Source organism: Plecotus auritus (assembly GCF_963455305.1).
Source record: "Plecotus auritus genome assembly, chromosome: 1".
NCBI classification, from domain to species: domain Eukaryota; kingdom Metazoa; phylum Chordata; class Mammalia; order Chiroptera; family Vespertilionidae; genus Plecotus; species Plecotus auritus.
The window spans coordinates 100,038,066-100,056,639 of NC_137770.1; the positions used below are offsets into that span (position 1 = coordinate 100,038,066).

The 18,574-nt window shown below is 43.0% G+C and overlaps 1 protein-coding gene across 5 annotated transcripts in view; it reads left to right on the forward strand.

The window, feature by feature from the left end:
• The window catches only part of BEND7 (BEN domain containing 7), a 102,689-nt gene that overhangs the window by 18,860 nt on the left and 65,255 nt on the right, over positions 1 to 18,574 (forward strand). For all 5 annotated transcript variants that reach the window (XM_080677473.1, XM_080677471.1, XM_080677472.1 and 2 more), the window contains exons 3-5: positions 6,237 to 6,539; positions 10,200 to 10,322; positions 15,092 to 15,357. In XM_080677473.1, the coding sequence (XP_080533599.1) occupies positions 6,237 to 6,539; positions 10,200 to 10,322; positions 15,092 to 15,357 (692 nt within the window). The remainder of the gene's footprint in view (positions 1 to 6,236; positions 6,540 to 10,199; positions 10,323 to 15,091; positions 15,358 to 18,574) is intronic.

The window sequence follows — 18,574 nt, forward strand, 5'->3', positions numbered from 1 at the left end:
AAAGTTTTTTAGCCCCTTTTGCTTTGAAGACCTATTTTCCAACTAGGATCCATTCCCTCTTGTACCTGTCCTGGCCTGGCTTCACCTTCTTAGCTTGCTTCAAGAGCTCCAGCCTCCCGCCTTGGCAGCAGGCAGCCCATACTGGGTAAGCCTGCCCATGTGTTTGAAGAGAGGCATTGTATTCTTAGAATTATTTGTGCATTCATTTGTCTTCCATGTTAGACTGCAAACCCTGACGTGGAGAGCCTGTGTTTCTTTTTCTTTTATTTTTTGTCACGGTATCTTATGTTTAATAATAGTACAATAAACATTGATTGAATGGATGAATGAACCGAATATTATCTAAATAGATTTGAAAGGAATTTGGTTGTCCTTTAAATGAAAATGCCATGTATACATTGGCCTACTTAATTATTCTCTAGCTATAACTTTCAGTTTAACAGTGCTCTCAAACACGTGGCAATAAATTCGCAGTCTAGATGCTCCTAATCATAGTATTTGATCCAACCAACTAAATGATTCCTTAGCCACTTTTTTGCCTCTTTCATTCTCAGTGACATTTAGACTATGTTGTGTAGTGCACTTGGAATTCTTGAATGTATTGCAAGCACTGATTCAGGAATGTGTGTTCTAGCATTTTCTCTTCAGCAGAACGGTGCTCCTCTTCATTTATTGGGATTCTGCTTAACATTGCATTGGAAAAAAAGGTCTCACTTAGAAACCATTGCCCTGTTCTACAAGCTAATGCTTTTCAGACCATTCTTGCTGAGTTAGAATCCCAGTCTTGTCTCTTATAAGCATGGCTGTTGCCCGTAAGGGCGGCCAGGTGGGTCCTTGATAGCATCTGTGTGTCAACATGGGTTTGGAATCAGCGTGCCAACTCCAGGGCCTCTCATAGCACTGAGTCTTCAAATTCCTTTGCTTGTAGACCCGTTGGCTGAGATTTCTAATGAAGGCTGCCGCACAGGCAAGAAGGACCCTGTCTCCTTTCTCCTACCCCTCCTCTTGCTATCATGCGACGGGCCGTAGTTCGGTTTCTACACCATGGCTCCATATCAACTTCTAATATTTGAGAGGAGATATTTGAACCATTTACTACAAGTACTGATTATCTTAGTATTTCTCACTGATACACTCAACTTTTTATGCTTATTTTAGCATGTCAGTACCTGAAAAATATAAGGAGTTTTAAAGCATTCTTTTTTTTAAGTAGATTCACAGGTTGTGCAATCACCACTTTCCATTTCCAGAACTTTTTCCTCATCCCAATCAGAAAAGCATTCTTATTGTCACTTCTGCACATCTTCTCAGGTGCTTCCACACAGTTTCTAGTATTTGTGAACCGGAGCGGTCCAGCTCTTTAAGATCATATGTTGCCCAGCCTCCTGCCTGGAAGCCACAGTTTCAATAAATTTTTTCCTTGTTGGTACAGAACAACGTCTCACCCGTAATAACCCTTAGTATACTTGAAGATAACGAAGTCATTCAATAGCTATTTATTCCTCAGTGAAACAACTCATTTCCTTTCATCTTTCCTTGTTCCTGTAATCTTTTTGTTGACTTTTTCATTATCTCCTTAAGATTCTCAGCAGCCTCTTTAAAATAATACAGAACCAGACATGATACTATAATAAAGTCGATCAATACTGAATATAGTGGAGGAATTGTCCCTTGGGTTTTTAAGATTCTGTCAGTCCTTCTGTTGAGGTGGGTTACCAAGTGTAAGTGTGGCACCCCTGGGTGGAGGATTGGGTGTTGGGTCAGGAAAGCAAGGCGTTGGAGATGATCTGTACTGACTTTGGCGATTGCTGCTTGTCACAGAGATAGGAAGTCAGGAGGGGGAGGTTGACTCTCTTTGCCAGCCTTGAAACAAATGAGGTCACAGCTTTTTAAATATTGAAATGGGGGTATTGAGCTCCTCATGTTGGATTAATAAGAAATCTGTATCTCCATATAAGATGTCTTTTCACCCCCTGAATTGTTAGTGACCCAGGGCCTCTCAGTTCAGAAACTAGCTACTACTGGTAGTAGTAGCAGTAGCAACTACTACTGACAGTAGTTTTAGAGTGCTACTTCATCAGCAGCTTTAAGTACCACACAGCTGTATTTCTAATTGCCTGCTCATTACTTAAAGTTTCCTTGTCAAAACTAGGCTCATTCTATCCTGCTCCCCTACAATCTTTTTTCCTAATTTTCTGACTGGTATTAGTATCCATCTGTCACCTCAGCTAGAAATGTTGGAGTTATCTTTAGTAGATTCTTACTCTTCACCACCCCAACCCCCAGCCCAGTGTCCAGTTAATCACCAGGTGTGCGTGATGAAATTTCTTAAGTGTCTCTCTCTCCAGTCCCACCCCCAGCAGCCTGGTACAGACCTCACATCACTCATGTAACCTTTAACTTTAATGTTCTAACTGGTTTTCTCTCCTACACCACTTCACCATAGTTTTGCCGAATTGTTCTTCTAAAGGATAGATCTGATTATTTACTATCCTTATATTAAAAGAGGTAATGAATTTAAAATTACCCAGAGTAATAGCCCAATATCTCCAGTGTAAAATCACTCTTCCTTCGGCTGGCAGGTAAGGCCCTTAATGAGATGACCTTCCTGTATGTTTCAGCTTCATCACCTGCCACTGCCCCTTAAGAATCTTAAACTCCAGCGCACAGAACTGAAGGAAGAAGAGCAGGAGATGGTACAACTCTGTGGCATCGACTTCGGCAATTCTGAGCTTCTAGGGTGGGAAGAATGACGTTTTGGGGAGCCACCCTTCCCAGCCCCAAGGGAATGGGAGGTGAATAGCTTTCATGCAGGGGCTGCTGGGAAAGAAGGCTCCTCAGGGCAGGTCTGTCAGCTCTAACAAGAAAGCAGAGTCACCTGCAAATAGTCCGGCATTTTGCTCACTAGAGTTCTGGGGGCCACAGTTAAAAGAGGTAGGGATCAGCAGGCTGGGAAAATCAGGCCCATTTCTCAGGATTAATATAAATGGATTTAGGTAAAAGATGTTGAGAAATTTGGGTGCCTCTTAATTTGTACCAAATGAGCTTTATATCTCAGGGGCTTAGGAGGCATTTAATAATTGTTTGTTGAACAATTTATTTCTGCTACTTCTTTACTCCATTCTATGAAGATACTGTTTGTTTATAACCTTAGTATTACATTGAATTCTACTGGATTCATTTCAGTTCTGGTCAGCCATTTCTTTTATTAACTTAAGAAAGGTTTACTGATGAATACCTACTATGCATGCCTCAACACTAGCTCATTTGTAAGGCAAAGATATGATGGCTGTTCTTCATGAGCCTTCTAAGAAGACATACATAGATGGACATATGATCTTTACATTCAGCCGCTCACTTTTTGCATGTTGCCGTCTTTTTCTTTTATAACCCCAGACCATGAATAATCAATCATGTTCTGTGTGATATATCTTTCTCTCCTGGACAAGTGAAGGGAGATCCTGTATGATGACTTCTCTGTTACAAGACTCTGTATGTATTTAATAAATTCTTTGTGTGAAGGAAAGTGATCTGGTAGAGTCTTGAAATTTAGGGAAGGGGAGAATTCAGCCTTCAATCCTTTTTAGAACTTGTCCAAGGAGCACAGTTACTAAACTCGCAACAGGATTTCAGTTAAGGTTGTTTTACCTATAAAGGGAGCCACATGGCATAGATCCAGTTTAGTAAGATTTTTGTTTGTTTGTTTTTCTAGAAAGATTCCACCTCTTAGAGTTGAGTATAAGCAAAGACATAGAGAGGTTTGGAAAGAAATCAGGAAAGTGCATAGATTTCTGTATGGAATCACGCTGCTTTGGATAGCCCACGGCCCCTAACAGCTTCCTCTCTCTGGCATTTATCCCTGGACAAGATATTGACTAATTAGAACTGGAGAGACAGTAGAGGGTGGCTAATGCTTCAAATATCAATCTCTTACATACCTCGCAACATTTTAAAAAATAAAAGAACTTGGACTCCCTCAATTGAAAAACAAACACACAACTTGAGCTCCAGTAATACTGAACAGACCTGCCCAGGCCCCACCCAGCATCTGGGGGCTGAACTTCTGCGGGCTCACTTACTCACCTGCGGTCAGTTTATGTGGGTGGACTCGGCTTTCTTGGTCATCCCTACTTACAATCTTCAGGTCTCCTTTCTGACCCTCTGCTCTTTCTGTCCCAAATATGCAAGGAGACACTGCCAGAGCCCATGTACACTCAGGCTCCAGGATCTGTCCCCACAGGTGGTATTTTCAGGGTTGCTCCCTGCTTCTTTGGCTAAAGGGAGGACAGTTCAGTTATCCCAGATATCATTCATACACATCCAGTTGTCCTGTAGGGACACCCAGCCTGTCTCCTCTAAGAAGCTGTACCCCAATAAGCCCTTCTTCCACCTTCCCCACATCTCTTCACTTTCCTCTCATTTGCATCTGCATTTTTCTGTTTTCTGCCCTTTAAAAGGTCCTCGCAGTCAGACTGTGGCTCTCTGCGGAGTGAAGTCCGTCAGGGGCCTTGGCCGCTTCTGTCCTTCACAGCACTCTTTCTTCCTCCATGGTGCCCCAGGTCCTGATTTGTTGTTTGGTTTTTGTTTTTACTTTGGAAGAAATGTTTTTAAACGTTGTAGGGGCAGCCCACAGCCAGAATTTCCCTTTTCCACTTTTCCCTTTTCCTCCACTCTGCCTGCATCACGAATCTGGTCTTCCACAAAGTATGCAAAACTCACATTGTATTTTCAGTCTCGTGGTTTTCAGAGGTATAACTTCTGGAACTAGGAAACTAAGATCCTAACAAAGCAGATGTGCTCTTAGAAAGTTCCAGATTCCTCCGGACTCGCCCCACCCCAGCAGTGCTTTATCATAGCATTCGATCATCTTTGAAAAGAGAGTATCCCTTGTGCTGGGATGTGCAGGGCTCCTGTGGAGAAGCAAGCTGGCACTGACCCAACCAGGGAGAGTGTGGCCTCGCCATGCAGCTCTTGCCAGGAAACCGGGAGGGAGGGGCGTGGCAGCCACCAGGCAGTGCCAGCGAAGACCAGCGTGCTGCAGCCTTTGGCGGGTGCATAACGTCCTGATCTAAAAGATCAAGGACAAGACCCCTGCAGGAAAGACGCTTCTTCTTGCCCAAACCATGCAGCTAACGAGGCCAGAAAGTATGTGTTTGGGTGCTGGAACTAACACCACGTTCGCCCTGTAGATTTATCTGCCAGAATTCCTCCGGGAGCGCCTCCAGACACACCCTGTTCTAGACATCTTGAAGAGGTTGTAAATTCTGCTGGCTGCGTCATTTAAATCGTGCTTGGTCATTCTCATAAAATCTGGAACATGATTTGTTGTTTCTATACTGTGATCTTTACAGGTGTTTGATATAAAAATGGTTCTCTTACAAATTAAAATATTTCTCCTCTCAAGCATATAGCAGCACATAACAATACTGTTAAGTTCGGAAATCTATGTAATGTCTGTGTTCACCCATGATAGATATTAGAAGTAGAATTAATATTCTTACTGCCATTTTTAAAAAGGAAGATACTTATTTCCAAACAGTACATAAAGTTTCCTTAAACCCCTGGACATCGCTGGGCTGAGTCCCAGTTCTAGGGGCATCTCCCCTGTGAGTTGGGCTGAGAAAGACAAAGCCTTCCTCCTGTGCCTCGATGTGTCTCTGCTCCTGCACTGTCACCTCTGAGGGCAATGTCTCCACCGACTGTGTCCTACTGGCACTGCTGCTGTGCCAACAGCCTCAAAAAGCTCTACATCTCAGCCAGTGCCACACATTCTCCCCGGTGTCTGCACCTGACTGCCGCCAGGTGGGCCGGCTGCCCGCAGGCTTCGCCCTTGCAAGTGGATGGGTGCAGCAGCTCCAAGGAGGGGCTTTCAGGCTTAGAGTCCCATCCTCCCATCTTCTGCCTCAGCTGCTTTCTTACGATGCGGTCACCCACAAAACACTCCAAGAAGGAATTTAAAGCGTGCCCCAGATAAAAGGCACTCAGGAAATCTTTTACCATAAGGAAATTTGTCCAGAAAGAGATTAAACTGAGATGCATCAGGAATATAATCGGTTTCTTCAGGCCATAGCCAATTTCTTTGCCTTTAATTTTTATGGATTACTTCGTATCTAGAAGCTTGTATCTGGAAGCCGTAATCTTTGCCATTTCCAGAGAAGGGGTGGTGGCATTTTTGATAGTGGACTATTTTTTCTTTTGCTAATTTACAGTGCTCTCTTTTGCCCTGTTCCCATTAGGAGGTGAAAGCATGGAAATTAAAAAACAAATTACAGGAATGAGAAGATTACTGAATGACAGCACTGGGAGGATCTATCAGCGTGTTGGCAAGGAAGGAGAGAAGTTAAAAGAAGAACCTCAGGATTTGGACTCCGTCTGGCCTCAGCATTTGAACTCCTCTGCTGAGGCCCCACAGAGCCTCCACCCTTCTTCTCGGGGTGCCTGGAGTGAGTTCCCAGCCCAGAGCGGCCAGTTCTCAGGGCAGTCTGGCCCCCGCTCGAGAACCTTCCAGAGTCAGCCCCACACTGCTGGGAGTTCCAACGGTAGGTATGGCTGTTAACAGACATTCAGAATGCCCTTATGGGGGGCTGTCCGAATGTTGTTTTATTCCTAAATGTTCACTTAAGGTTTTGAGTAGGCTCTTGGAAACTGCAACTTTTAAGCATAAGAAATGAAATCAGTTTTACTATAGACTGATATAAACAAGAGATAAGTTCCTATGACCTATTTCTTATCACAAAAGCACCACCAAACTTGTAAATAAAGACCCAAAACACTTCTAATATTAAACATTGAAGTAAATGTAAGCTATTCCATACATTTATGAAAGATTCTTAAAAACAAGTAAGAGGGTTCTTTGCCAACCCCCTGACTACAGATCAGGGTCACCGGTGGCCAGAGCCCTTCCCAGCAGCTCAGGTCACAAAGCAAGGATTAAGGACACCATTAATCCTAGGGCCTCACACAGCCCACTCTCACTCAGACTAGGACAATGTAGACACGCCAGTGAACTTCAGGTGCTGCACATCTTTGAGATGTGGGTGCAAACAAATCCCTGGAAAAACCCATGCAGATACCGGGAGAACATGCTAACTCCACACAGATAGTGGCCCAGACCTGGAATCAATTTCTTTCTCATCAACATTATAAGAAAACTAGAGGCCTGGTGCACAAAACCCATGCACTTGTGGGGAGGGGGTCCTATGCTGGCAGCCGGACATCCTTAGCGCTGCCATGGAGGTGGGAGAGATTCCCGCCACCGGTGCTGCGCTAACCAGCATGAGCAGGGCTTCTGGCTGACCGGCACTCTCCTTGTGGGAGTGCACTGACCACCAGGGGGCAGCTCCTGCATTGAGCATCTGCTCCCTGGTGGTCAGTGCACATCATAGCAACCAGTTGTTCCACTGTTGGGTCAATTTGCATATTAGCCTTTTATTATATATGATGGTCTTTGGTTGATTACCTCCCACCCATCCACCCACGATCAGGGCTGGGGAGGGACCACAGGAGGGATCCAGGGCATGTCTGGCCCATCTCGCTCAGTCCCAATCGGCCGGACCCCAGCAGCAAGCTAACCTACTGGTCAGAGAGTCTGCCCCCTAGTGGTCAGTGCACGTTATAACGACTGGTCAACCTGTCGACTGTCTGCCCCCTAGTGGTCAGTGCACATCATAGTGAGCAGTTGAGCAGCCTTAGCATATCATTAGCATATTATGCTTTGATTGGTTGAATGGATGACTGGATGACTAGACACTTAGCATATTAGGCTTTTATTATATAGGATGGCATTCTTTGAGGACCTGCTGTACATTAAGCCCTCTCTTAATCACCTGCCTTAGCTCTGTTATTTCAAAAGACAGGGAAGACATAGTGGAAAAGTTGCAGACTATAGAATACCAGAATTGAGAAGCAGGGAAGACTGGGGGTTCTGTAGTAGAGGTGGTGATTTCTTAGTAGAGATTTTAGCCCATCATTGTTGATGGATCAATATTGTCACAAAAGACTGCATATTAGGGCAGGAAGAGCTCCCTTTTGTCATTAAAAGAAGCTTCCTGGTCATATGGTGTATTATTCACATACCCTCTTGCTGACATGGTTGCTTTTCTTCATTATCAGAGGAGTCATAGCTATAGGGGGGACTGATAACCTAACACCCTAGTACCTTCGTTTTAACTTCACATTCCAGCTACTGAACCAAATGATTCATAGTTCATAGCTTGTTTCATTAGAGCTGAAATGTAGCCCTTTAAAGTAACATTTTCTTAATTTAAATTTCTAATTGTTTACAAAAAAATCAAATGTGAGTGTTTCAAAGCTTAAAAGAAAAAAATGGGTGATTTTTTTCAGTTATGTTCATTTCTATCCATTGATACTGGATGTAACTTGTTCTATAAATTATGTATAGATGTGCAGTTCTGTAGTTCAGTTCACACAAAGAAAACAAGAAAAAGCAATGCATTTTTCCTTTCCTTGAAAGTAAAGGATTTTTCCTCATCTATTATCCTTCAAGATTAAGAGAACTGTTTTGATTGTTGTTTTTTAAACACAATTTCCAGTAACCAGTTCAAATGCATGAAAAGCCATTCTGAGACACTGCTGATGAGATAGCAAGGGACCCCACGAGATGTACTGGTGTCTTCTGTTTCCCTCAATATTACATAAGTCAGTATCAGATTCACAGGCTGGCATGCTTCCAGGTTGGAGAGAGATGACTCTTAAACGACTCCTCCATAAAAATAAAAAGGCAGTTCTCTTTCAAATTTGAAAATGATTTATAACACACTGAAAAGAGTTGGTTTGTCCTCTAAAAAGGATGAAGACAGTACTTAAGATAGTGACTAGGAATATTCTACAAGGCCCTCCTGATTCTTCAGCCATGGAAGAAACGAGAAGAGAAATAAGATGCCCTCAGGTGTGGATAGAGTTAGTACACCTCACATAAGTACGTTTTGGGCTAACAGAGTTTGGTTTCCAGTTCACAACAAGGAAGGTGCATTTACTTTGGAAAATATGTTAAAAGCTGCAAACATAAATTCCCTCATATTCATTTAGAGCTCTTGTGTTTATTTTCATATTATTATATATAACTGAGACTGGTATGTCATTAAAATTATTTGCAATTTTAAGGTGTTATAACATCTCAGTTTGCTACAATGTTGAGTGTAAATAATTGTGCTATTCCAAACATTAAGTTATCCTTAAGTATTTCATGGTTTTGCTGTAGTGAATTTTTCTTTTGTATCCACATGTTATAGGATTTAAATTACGTGTAATGTATAATAAAAGATGTAACTGACCAAAACCTACCTTAGAACTTACCTCTTCCAGCCATGAAAACCCCAAAGTGATGGTAGTGTCTTATACAGTCCACTTTATGGTCGTGGGTTGGATACTTGATGCAGCGGGAACACCACTGAGACAGTGATTTTCCAAACGTTCCATTTTATTCTGAGGAGAATAAAAAATAATTTTTTTACGTGTAAGGGAAACAGAATAGGGTTGATATTTTAAGGAAATTGTATTAGATTTAAACAGTTAAAATAGTCTAAAATGAGGGAAATCTAAGGAATGGGACTGGAAAAAATATATAGGATCATTGCCTTTATTAAGGTGGAGAAAAGCCAGTACAAGTTCAAATGTCCTCCCATACTCTGCTCCCTTACGCTTCCCCACCCCACACACCACACTCAGAGAGGGCCTTAAAGTTTTAATGTGTTGACAGTTCTTAATTTTTGAAATAGCATTCTTAATACTAAGACTATTTTTTAATAGTTAGACACATTTAATTCTTAACCGGAACCTTTATAACACATGTAGCTACCAGGTTTTTTGTAAGGCGGTCCTCAGAGCTAGATTTTTGTGCAGAATAGCATGAGCATGTTTCTAGTGAAGTTTTAAGCTATTGTTATCTGAGATGAACTGGTGTGACAAGAGGGAGGCCTGCTGTGACAGCGCATGGTATGCAGATGTTCCTGCGGCTCCACCACCCGTGAAACAGCAGGAACCTTATAATACAGAGAAGCCTGGATAATTAGATAAAGTCAGACCCCCAAATTTAAGTTGTGAAAATTATTGGGTACATTTTCCTTAGGCGCAGTCTCATAATTGCACAGGCTTCAAAGTCCTGTCAAGATACCTTTTTTCCCTCTCTTTATAATTTTGGTATTGTTTGGAGTATGTCATTCTTTTCTTTCGTGCTTTAGGAGAACTTCCAGTGGTAAATTCATCAGTTGGATCAAACTGCTGCACTTGTAACTGCCAGTCAACATTGCAGGCCATTCTCCAAGAACTCAAGACCATGCGGAAATTAATGCAAATTCAAGCAGGTACAATGATTATACATCAGATCAAGTCTTCTGATTCTTTTTTTTTTTTTAAATATATTTCTTTATTGATTTCAGAGTGGAAGGGAGAAGGAGAGAGAGATAGAAACATCAATGATGAGAGAGAATCATTGATTGGCTGCCTCCTGCACACCCCCTACTGGGGATCGAGCCCGCAACCCAGGCATGTGCCCTTGGCCAGAATTGAACCTGGGACCTTCAGTCCGCAGGCTGATGCTCTATCCACTGAGCCACGCCGGCTAGGGCAAGTCCTCTGATTCTTAATGCATGTCTGACATTTTCAGTTGGGATGTTTTTTATTGTGCTTTTATTATTGAGTTCTTCCCTCTGCTGTCTTGCTATTATTTTTTAAGTATCCATTTTCTCAGCTTTTCTTCCAACCTATTTTCCTTTTATTTTTTAAATATATTTTATTGATTTTTTACAGAGAGGAAGGGAGAGGGATAGAGAGCTAGAAACATCGATGAGAGAGAAACATTGATCAGCCGCCTCCTGCACACCCCCTACTGGGGACGTGCCCGCAACCAAGGTACATGCCCTTGACCGGAATCGAACCTGGGACCTTTCTGTCCACAGGCTGACGCTCTATCCTCTGAGCCAAACCGGTTTCGGCCTATTTTCCTTTTAGAACATCTAACAAAATTTGTATTGCTAAGTATACTAATCCTTTACTTAGGTACATGTGCTCTGTATACTTCATTCCCTGATCTCCTAGCACCTCACGTGTCAGTTCATGACTTTTTTTTTTTTTTTTTTTTAGTTCGTTATATTTTGAAACAGTTCTACCTGAAGGTGAGCAGAGTTCTTCAGCTCATTGTCCGAATGTGAACGGGCAAAGAGATTCTGATCAGGAAAGAAAATGAGCTGCCTTATCTGGCCCCTTGAGGTGCTCAGTTTGGTGGCTGCCTGCATCTTGACCTCCACTCCTGCACGAGTCCCTTTGGGGCTTGGCATGACAGTGTGGAAGCCACACGGTCCGGTAGGTGTGGAGGAGGCCTTTGGGAAGCATGGGCCCTGCTGGTGGCTTTTCTCCCTAACATTCAGGACATAGGAGCTCAGGCACGGCGTACCTTCTTCATTTACATGACGCCTTTTTTGTCCTCACTCCTCTTAGGCTGAAGAACTCCTGTGCGACTTCTCTGAGCCTCAGATTTCTCCCCCGTCTCTGGAGTACTAACCTCTCACTCTCAGGGTTGTTTTCAAAGGGGAATGAGATGGTAAATGAATTCTGTAAGGCATGGCACAAGTGTAAGCAATTTGTTAGTGTTGTTATAAAGACCACAGAGTATTTTATAGAAATCTAGATCTTGATGATAGCGGCTCTGTTTTCTAATCTTCACAATTAGGGGAGAAAAACACAACTTTTTTGTTACAGGTACCAAAAATAATCGATCATTTTATTAAGCTTTTCCTCTTGTCAGGGAAAACAGCTCCTTGGTCTTGGCCTAAAGCAGGAAATAGTACAGTCATGTGTGACTAGCATTCCCCTCCTTTCATTGTAAAGGTATTCATGAAAGTCATGGTTCAGAAATTGTACGTGGTGCCTTTTAGTTAATTCTAGTAATATTTTAATATTTCATGATATGGTTTTGATATTAAAAAGCTTACTACTTATGACATCTCAGTCGCCCAAGATCACATAAAAGTAAGGTGAGCACCCAGCCCAGTGTGGCCCAGTGGTTGAGCATTGGCCCATGCACCTAAGGGTTGCGGGTTTGATTCCTGGTCAAGGGGACGTACCTGGGTTGCAGATTTGATCCCTGGCCCCAGTTAGGGCACATGCGGTTAGGGCACATGCAGAGGCAGCCAATGTGTCTCTTTGTCATCGATGTTTCTCGCTCTTCTTCCTCTCTCTCTTTTTCTCCCTCTCCCTCCCTTTCACTCTCTAAAAATCAATGCATAGAATATCCTCGGGTGAGAATTAACAAAACAAATAAACAACAACAAAAAATATGTGCTGTGTGGCTAGAGTTTATTGCCTTTAAGACAGATTTAAATTATATATATTTAGAAAGTTTTACCTTTACTTTAAGGTAGTAGGATCAAGCGATAAGATCTGGGTGCAAGAAACTTTTGCTATGTCTAGACTTGCAAAAGGAGAAGAAAACTGATAGTCCCTGTGTTGAAACCAAAAATATGTTCACTTTTAATTTAGAATAGTGAGTCTTGGAGAGGTGTGTGTTCTAGACTAACTTTTTTGTTACAGGTACTGAAAATAATCGGTCATTTTATTAAGCTTTTCCTCTTGTCAGGGAAAACAGATCCTTGGTCTTGGCCCAAAGCAGGAAATAGTACAGTCATGTGTGACTAGCATTCCCCTCCTTTCATTGTAAAGGTATTCATGAAAGTCTTGATAATTGCTTTGTCCACTTGACTTTGGGGAAAATTCAGAGAGAAGAGAAGTTCTCCACTCTGGCTTGTACATTAGAATTACTTGAGGAGCTTTAGAAAAATCTCAGTGCGTGGATACCACCCAGGAAATTCTGATTCAATTAGTCTGGAGTAAGGCTGAGGCACTGACATTTTTTTTCAAGCTCCAGGTTGATTCTAATATACAGCCCAGGTCAAGAAACTATAAGCTCGAAGAATTACTGCATGGGTGATTAAAAACTTTTCAGTTTATATGCACTGTAAGTAGTTTGTTTCCAACAGTTAAAAATTTCTTTATAGGCTGGAGATGAAAATATCAAATTTAAAGTGTAAATATTGTTTATTTGCAAGCTGATAGGAAATGATCCATATTTATTTGCATTTAAAGATTTCCAGTTTTCATTTGACATATTTATAGGTGTATTTCTACAAAAAGGCAGACATATTCTATGGTCACATTTAGTAAGCCATATTAACACATGAAAATTTTATATTTTTCTTTTAAATTTTCCATGAGAGTATTTTTAAATGGTTAACAGACATTACTTCTCAAAGTGTACCTGTAAAAACTATAATTACCATCCTTGTTTCTTTAAGTATATTTTCAGTATTAGTACTTAGTTCTTGTTCAGTGCTTTTTGTCTTTGGAATGCAGACTATTTCTGGATTTTACTCATTTGCTTGACGCGTGTAGGATTCTATTATTCTATTTTTCAGCCACATAAAACTGAGGTGTGGGGAAGTGGCCAGTCTGAACCAGCAGTGTAGTGCTGTGAAGATAGTTGATATCTGTGAGGAAGGAGTTATAGGACTGACAAGTGACTAGCAGGCTTTGCCCACATGTTTACTGGTACATGCATATTGGTCATTCCAGACTATTCATTTGCTCAGACTTACCCAAGTGATCGTCCTTGTCCAGTCTTTGTCCATTTTAGTGCTAGCAACTGATCAGTTTATCCCCAAATGACAATTGAATATTCCTGACACTGGCTTCCCAGAAAATAGGGATATCTACATCTCAGTTTAAGTTCAGGAGTTCTCATTTATATAACAACTAGAGGCCCGGTGCACAAAATTCATGCAGGGGGGAGGGGGAGTCCCTCAGCCCAGCCTGCACCCTCTCGCAATCGGGGACCGCTGGCTCCTAACTGCTGGCCTGCCTGCCTGCCTCATCGCCCCTAACCACTCTGCATGCCTGCCTCACCGCCCCTAACCACTCACCTACCTACCTGAATGATAGCCCCTAACTACTCTGCCTGCCTGCCTGCCTCATCGCCCCTAACCACTCACCTACCTGCCTGATAGCCCCTAACCACTCTGCCTGCCTCATCGCCCCTAACCACTTGCCTGCCTGCCTCATCGCCCCTAACCATTCTGCCTGCCTGCCCCATCGCCCTAACTGCTCGTCTGCCTGCCTCATTGCCCCTAACTGCTCGCCTGCCTGCCTCATCACCCTAACCACCTCTGCCTTGGCCCCCGCCACCACGGCTTCGTCCAGAAGGATGTCCGGAATGATGTCCAGAAGGTCACTTGGCTGTCCGGTCTAATTAGTGTATTACACTTTTATTATTATAGACTAGTGGCCTGGTGCATGAAATTTGTGCAGGGGGGGGGGTTGTCCCTCAGCCCAGCCTACAGCCTTTCCAATCTGGGACCCCTCGGTTTAGGCCCGATCCCACAGTTGGACATCCCTCTCGCAATCCAGGACCACTGGCTCCTAACTGCTCACCTGCCTGCCTGCCTGATATCCCCTAACTGCCCCCCCATTGCTGGCCTGCTTGCCCCCACTGCCCTCCCCTGCAGGCCTGCTCACCCCCAACTGCCCCCACCGCCAGCCTGCTAGCCCCCAACTGCCCCCCCCCCCCCGCCGGCCTGCTCGCCTCCAACTGCCCCCCCCTCCCCCCGCCGGCCTGATCACCCCCAACTGCCTTTCCCTCCTGGCCTGATTGCCTCTAACCGCCTCTGCCTCGGCCCTGCCACCATGGCTTTGTCCGGAAGGACGTCCGAAAGGTCTCCCGGAAGGTATCCCAGTCTAATTAGCATATTACCCTTTTATTAGTATAGATGCCATATGATTTGTAAAATCATGCTCAGATGTTTCCTCGTAGCTCATCATTGAACCCAGCAGTAGCATTACGATCCGATTATTCACCAGCATCTGCAGCAGAGTTCTCTCTCGGGTGTTTTTCTGCTTGTAGAACTTTAAGGTGCTCCAGAGCCTTATTTGGTAAATCCAGGTCCCGTGTGCTTTATGTGGTGAGCTTCATCCTTGAGTGAGCCCCACTGAAGTCTCAGCTAGTGGAGCATGCAGATAGATGGGTGATACATTTTCCTAAGTTGGACACAAGTGCCTGTACCATATCTTTGTTTATTGTTCACAGTTGGAACCCCAAACAGACAACAACCCCCAATTTCCCTTATATGCTCCCAGCGAACTGCTGTCTCACGCAAGAGAAATAAAAAGAAAAAAGTGCCCCCAAAGACGGTTGAACCTCTTACTGTGAAGCAGAAGCCCAGTGTGTTAGAGACTGAGAAGAAGACAGGTGTGGCCTCAGAGCAGTCGGCCCTCCAGGCAGCTGAGCGCACTTCCACGGGGGAGAACCACGTCCTAGGATTTGGCATTGTTCTGGAGTCACCTTCCTCAGATGTAAGTTGATGTTTTCTGGCTGCTGACACTAATGTGATATAACTGTTAGGAATTTTCTCAAATACTACGCTTTCCCCTTAACTCATGCTGCCCAGGCAAACTGGAAAAACTTGCAGAATGCATGTGGGAAAGAGGAAAGGAAGACGATCAATTTCCTTGCCTAGAATTTTCTCTTCGGAAAATCTTATGCCTTATTTATTTAAACATGTTTTCATTCTGTACCTCTGAAAGAAGGGTGAGGGAGTAATCTACTCACTAATTTCTTTAACGTTTTTAATTTTGAAGTGGCCATTTTCAATTTCCTCAGTGTAGAGTTAAAAGAACATAATTAAATGCTTTGTAGATGGGCATAAATGAACCAAACCTTACAGATAAGGTCACACCTTTCTAGAAACACAAACTAATAATAAAAAAGGAGCAGTAGTGCTAATTCTGTTTTATAGATGCAAGCGGCACTGCTAATTAGGCTGCAGTGCCATGCCATTTACTCTGTGTAATGATAGGTTAATGCTCTGCAAAGGTTTTCTATTTTAATATCATAGCCAGAATATTGTTGCAAGTCCAAAATGTTGGATGACATCTGAGATATCTATCTGACTTGCCATTTTATATTCAATGACCATAAACTAATTTTGTTAATAGTGTGCTAAATGTGCAGTTTGCATACTCTGTCTATAATATCTAAGAACATTGGTGTTTCCAGCCCCAACTTATTGGGAGAGTTCTTAAAATAAACAAGAGTGAGTGATCTATTATTATCAGATTGCATAGAATGAGAATCCTGCTGAGAACCCCCACAGGCGTATATGGGATTGGAGTTTGGTCCTACCTTTTAAGTAAGAAATAAATTGCTGTTTTTAAAAAGTGTTCTCTTTCACATTGCACAGGAAGACAGTTTGCTAGCATGTATCCATGTTGGGTCTTAATAAAGGGAGGGGGGGCAACAAAAATCATCTTGTGATTTTTTTAGAGTAAAAAATCATTCGAACTTTTATTCAGTCCTCAGTGTCAGAGGTTTTTTGTTTTAGTTTTTTGTTTATGAACACATGCTATAATTGTTAAGAAATTTTTCTAGACTAAAACTTAATTTTAAAATATTAATGATGGTAATGTTATACTCTGGACCAGTCAGCTCCTTGATTAGAGCATATTGTTTTGAAACTAAAGCTCTGGTCAAAACCCATGTAGATCACATATTTGGAAACAGAGGTACATTATTCCATAACACAAAATATATTCAATCATAAGTTTTCTTAATACCTTTATTTTTTAGCGTTCTTTTCTGATAGGCTTTGATGCATCAAGAGCAGTCAGTTAAGTTGTATAAATCATCTCCTAATGCTAATAACTGAACCTTCTCCTTTTTTAATTTTTATGCTCCAAATGTACTTCAGAGATAAATTGAGGACTAGCTGATAAAGGCCTTATGTACATTGGTGAAATCGAGTTTTTATCTTTATCAGTATTATAATTTTATTTATATGCCACATAAATATAATTTGCTTTTTATTTATTTTTATTTTTTTGCTAATAAGAGCAATTAAATTTAATAATGCACACTTAGAATTGTCCATGAAAACTTAGGTGCGCATTACCTTGATAAAAGAATAACATACTTGTAAAAAAAAGCAAAATTAGCCCTAACCGGTTTGGCTCAGTGGATAGAGCATCGGCCTGTGGACTAAAAGGTCCCAGGTTCGATTCTGGTCTAGGGCATGTACCTTGGTTGCGGGCACATCCCCGGTAGGAGGTGTGCAGGAAGTAGCTGATCAATTTTTCTCTCTCATAGATGTTTCTAACTCTCCCTCTCCATTCCTCTCTGTAAAAAAATAAAATATATATTTTTTTAAAAAGCAAAATTATATATATATATATATATATATATATATATATATATATATACACACACACACACACACACACACAAACACACACACACACACACACACACACACACACACACACACACTAGAGGCCCGGTGCACGAATTCGTGCATGGGTGGGGTCCCTCAGGGTGGCCTGCAGGGATCCGGCCAAAACCCACAATCCAATGCAGCCTATAGCTCCTACTTGCTGCTCCTGCTCATCCTGGCCCTACTGCGCCTGCCACAGGCTCATGCCCAATTGGGAGAGGCTTGCCCCGCAGCAGCACTCACCAGCCATGAGCCCTGCCTCTGGCGCCCTCTGGGGGTGAGTGGCTCTCTGACATCCCCCAAGGCATCCGAGATTGCAAGAGGGCGCAGGCCAGGTCAAGGGACCCCACCGGTGCACGATTGGGGCCAGGGAGGGATGTGAGAGGTTGGCCAGCCGGGGAGGGGCCGTGGGAGGACTTCAGGGCGTGTCTGGCCCATCTCACTCAGTCCCAATCGGCCATACCCTAGCAGCAAGCTAACCTACCAGTTGGAGCATCTGCCCCCTGGTGGTCAGTGCACATCACAGCAAGGTGTTGAGTGGCCTTAGCATATCATTAGCATATTACATTTTGATTGGTTGAACAGTCAAGAGGTCACTGGACGACCGAACATTTAGAGGCCCGGTGCACAAAAATTGTGCACTCGGGGGGAGGGGGGTCCCTCAGCTCGGCCTGTGCCCTCTCACGGTCCAGGACCCCTTGGGGGATGTCTGACTGCCAGCTTAGGCCCACTCCCCGCCTAAGCCAGCAGGTGGCCATCCCCTGAGGTGTCCTTAGCGCAGTCTCGGAGGTAGGAGGGGCTCCTGCCACCACCGCTGCACTCGCCAGCTGTGAGCCCGACTTCTGACTAAGCGGTGCTCCCCCTGTGGGAGCGCACTGACCACCAGGGGGCAGCTCCTGCATTGAGCACCTGCCCCCTGGTGGTCAGTGAGCATCATAGCAACTGGTCGTTCTGCCATTTGGTCAAATTGCGTATTAGCTTTTTACTATATAGGATGGATATTACATTATTCAGCTAAGCCATTGTTCAACAGAAACGCACTGCACCTGTGCAATGAGTCCCATCAGTGGATAAAGAAATTCTGTCCACAGATAGTGCTCAATGGCATTCATGGGTGGAGGAGATTGATTCCCTTTGGTGTTGGGACCATCAATGCTAAGGCATCCAAACTTAGTGCCTTTTAGTCTTACTATTTCTTAGCCATGAACCTTTTAAAATTTGGTAGAAGTCCAGAGGAAAAAAACAATTATATAATAATCTTAAAGGAATCTTTCTATAAAACAGATTGGAGAAAATATAAGTAG